Source organism: Sinocyclocheilus anshuiensis, unplaced genomic scaffold, assembly GCF_001515605.1.
Source record: "Sinocyclocheilus anshuiensis isolate Anshui unplaced genomic scaffold, SAMN03320099.WGS_v1.1 scaffold185, whole genome shotgun sequence".
NCBI lineage: Eukaryota > Metazoa > Chordata > Actinopteri > Cypriniformes > Cyprinidae > Sinocyclocheilus > Sinocyclocheilus anshuiensis.
Window position 1 is genome coordinate 2,522,816 of NW_015539887.1, and position 2,233 is coordinate 2,525,048.

General features: G+C 32.5%; 1 protein-coding gene across 1 annotated transcript in view; it reads left to right on the top strand.

Annotated features, from left to right (window-relative positions):
• The window catches only part of LOC107685572 (39S ribosomal protein L13, mitochondrial-like), an 18,747-nt gene that overhangs the window by 1,949 nt on the left and 14,565 nt on the right, over positions 1-2,233 (top strand). The window contains exons 3-4 of the mRNA XM_016482207.1: positions 1,793-1,886; positions 2,156-2,216. Coding sequence (XP_016337693.1) covers positions 1,793-1,886; positions 2,156-2,216 — 155 coding nt within the window. The remainder of the gene's footprint in view (positions 1-1,792; positions 1,887-2,155; positions 2,217-2,233) is intronic.

Here is a 2,233-nt window from a genome sequence, read left to right on the forward strand (position 1 = left end):
ATTATTAATAATATGATTGTTGTTGTTGTTGTTATTAATTACAAAATGTTAATAATAATAATTACATATTCATATATTATATAATTACAATAATTTTAGTTAATAATAGTTAGTATTAGTATTAATTAGAACAGTTGTATGTTTTTTCCTAGTAATTGTTCAAGAAAAAATGCAGTATTAAGAATAAAGAATAAAAAAATTAATTAAGAACAGTGGATTTAATTATTGTCTTTCCACTGTATTTTATTAATATTAATTACAAAGTGTATTTTTTATTTTCATTATTTTCTTAACTTATATCTATATATTATATGTAAGAATATATGTTTATATGTTGTATATACATGTATACTGTATAGGTGTTGTTTTTATATATATATATAAAATCGCTGGGTATTATTCGATTATTATTCGAAAATCGCAACCCCCACTACCCCCTCCCCACGCATGCACGCACAAACACCCAATCTGTATGATAAACTGTTTAATTCAGAAGATACTCTACCTTAACTCAAGCCATATAATCATTGTAACGTGCTGAAACATATTAATATAATAAACATAACCGAATGACAGCAGTTATTAACATAACAGTCCGTCGATTAGCATAAATCAACTGCTCATAAGGCTAAGATATTTCCATTTCAAAAAATGGAACCCCTAAAGGGAATAGATACGAAATGGGAGGAAAAATATACGTTACTTCAATATCTTCTGTCGCAATTATATCGTTGGGCAATTATACTGTAGGCTATATAAACTGTGGGCATCAGGGAGCCGTTATTCATATGCGGGGCATTGAAATTGCTTTTGAACGCGCGCTTGTTTTTTATTTTCAAGATTCGCCATCACACATACGGAGCAGCACTCGGCAGTACTTACCACACATCTTACAAGATTAGGTGTTTGTCAGTGGTGCTCAGGATCTGCAAATCATTCGCCATCATCCTATCAGTCATCTCTCCTTAGTCTGTTTATGCAAGTTACTTTAACCATTATATGCTACGTAAGTCTTTTTTTTTATGCCACGCAAGTCTACAGTGTGCGCGTGAGACAATGTGTTCTTCTGTTGTCTTTTGACAGCTTTTAGCTTTTAGGTTGGCAGCGCCACCCTCTGCGTCACCACCGCATCAGCACGGAAAACATGGGAACATTTTTCATTTTTTAAATCGCACAACCTATTTGATATGATATAATTAAATCAACTAATCGAATATTCGAAAATCGTGACCCATCCCTATTCCAAACCTGTATGCTTTTCTTTTTCTGTGGAAGTGAATGGGGTCCAAACGTTTGGAGGTCATTGACCTTCATTGTATAGAATAAAAAAAAGAAAAGAAAAAACAGACATTGATATTCTATAACTAATCGAATATTCGAAAATCATGACCCATCCCTAATATATATACATAAGTATAATACGTATAATACATAAAATACATTTAATATTAATTTATTTATGTATATCTTTAGATATTTAAATCTGTTTACATTATTATTATTATTATCATTATTATTACTTCTTCCAAGTAATTGTTGAAGAAAACAGTCATAAAAATGCAGAATTTAAAAAAAAAATTAAGAGTAGATGTTATCTTTTTGTTTGGCGAATAGTAATTATTTTCTGTACTTATATATTAGTAGCATATAATGTTAGTATTGACTTGACAAAGAACCAGTACTTTACACATTAAATTCCACTGTTGTAAAGCGTAATTTTTCCTCAGCAGGGAGTAATGTCAAGAGTTCAAGCTGAATGTGAAAATGTATCATGTACATGTCTTGTTCCCAGGTGATATTGGAGACCATGTGGTAGTCATGAACACCAGACACATCGCTTTCTCTGGAAATAAATGGGAACAGAAAGTGTATTCGTCTCACACTGGGTAAACAGAGCTCTCTCCTTCCACATTCTAGCTCAACTGAGGACAGAGAACATGCTTTTTATAATCTTTCATTTATGCGCTGCTCTCGGCTGTGTTTTCTTTGTGCTGACAAAGAGCAAAAACGAAAAAGGAAAGCTGAGATCTGAACCACACGATTTACAATATGCATGGTGCATGTAATAGAAACAATATGCTGCTTTCCAAAATGTTTAGAATGTGACTTATAGGTCTGATTTGAAAAACTAAAGACCTGCTTTTTCATCCCACAGCTATCCTGGTTCATTCAAACAGCTCACCGCAGCCCAAATGCACAAAAAAGACCCAACAGCTGTGAGTATCCTTCTGTA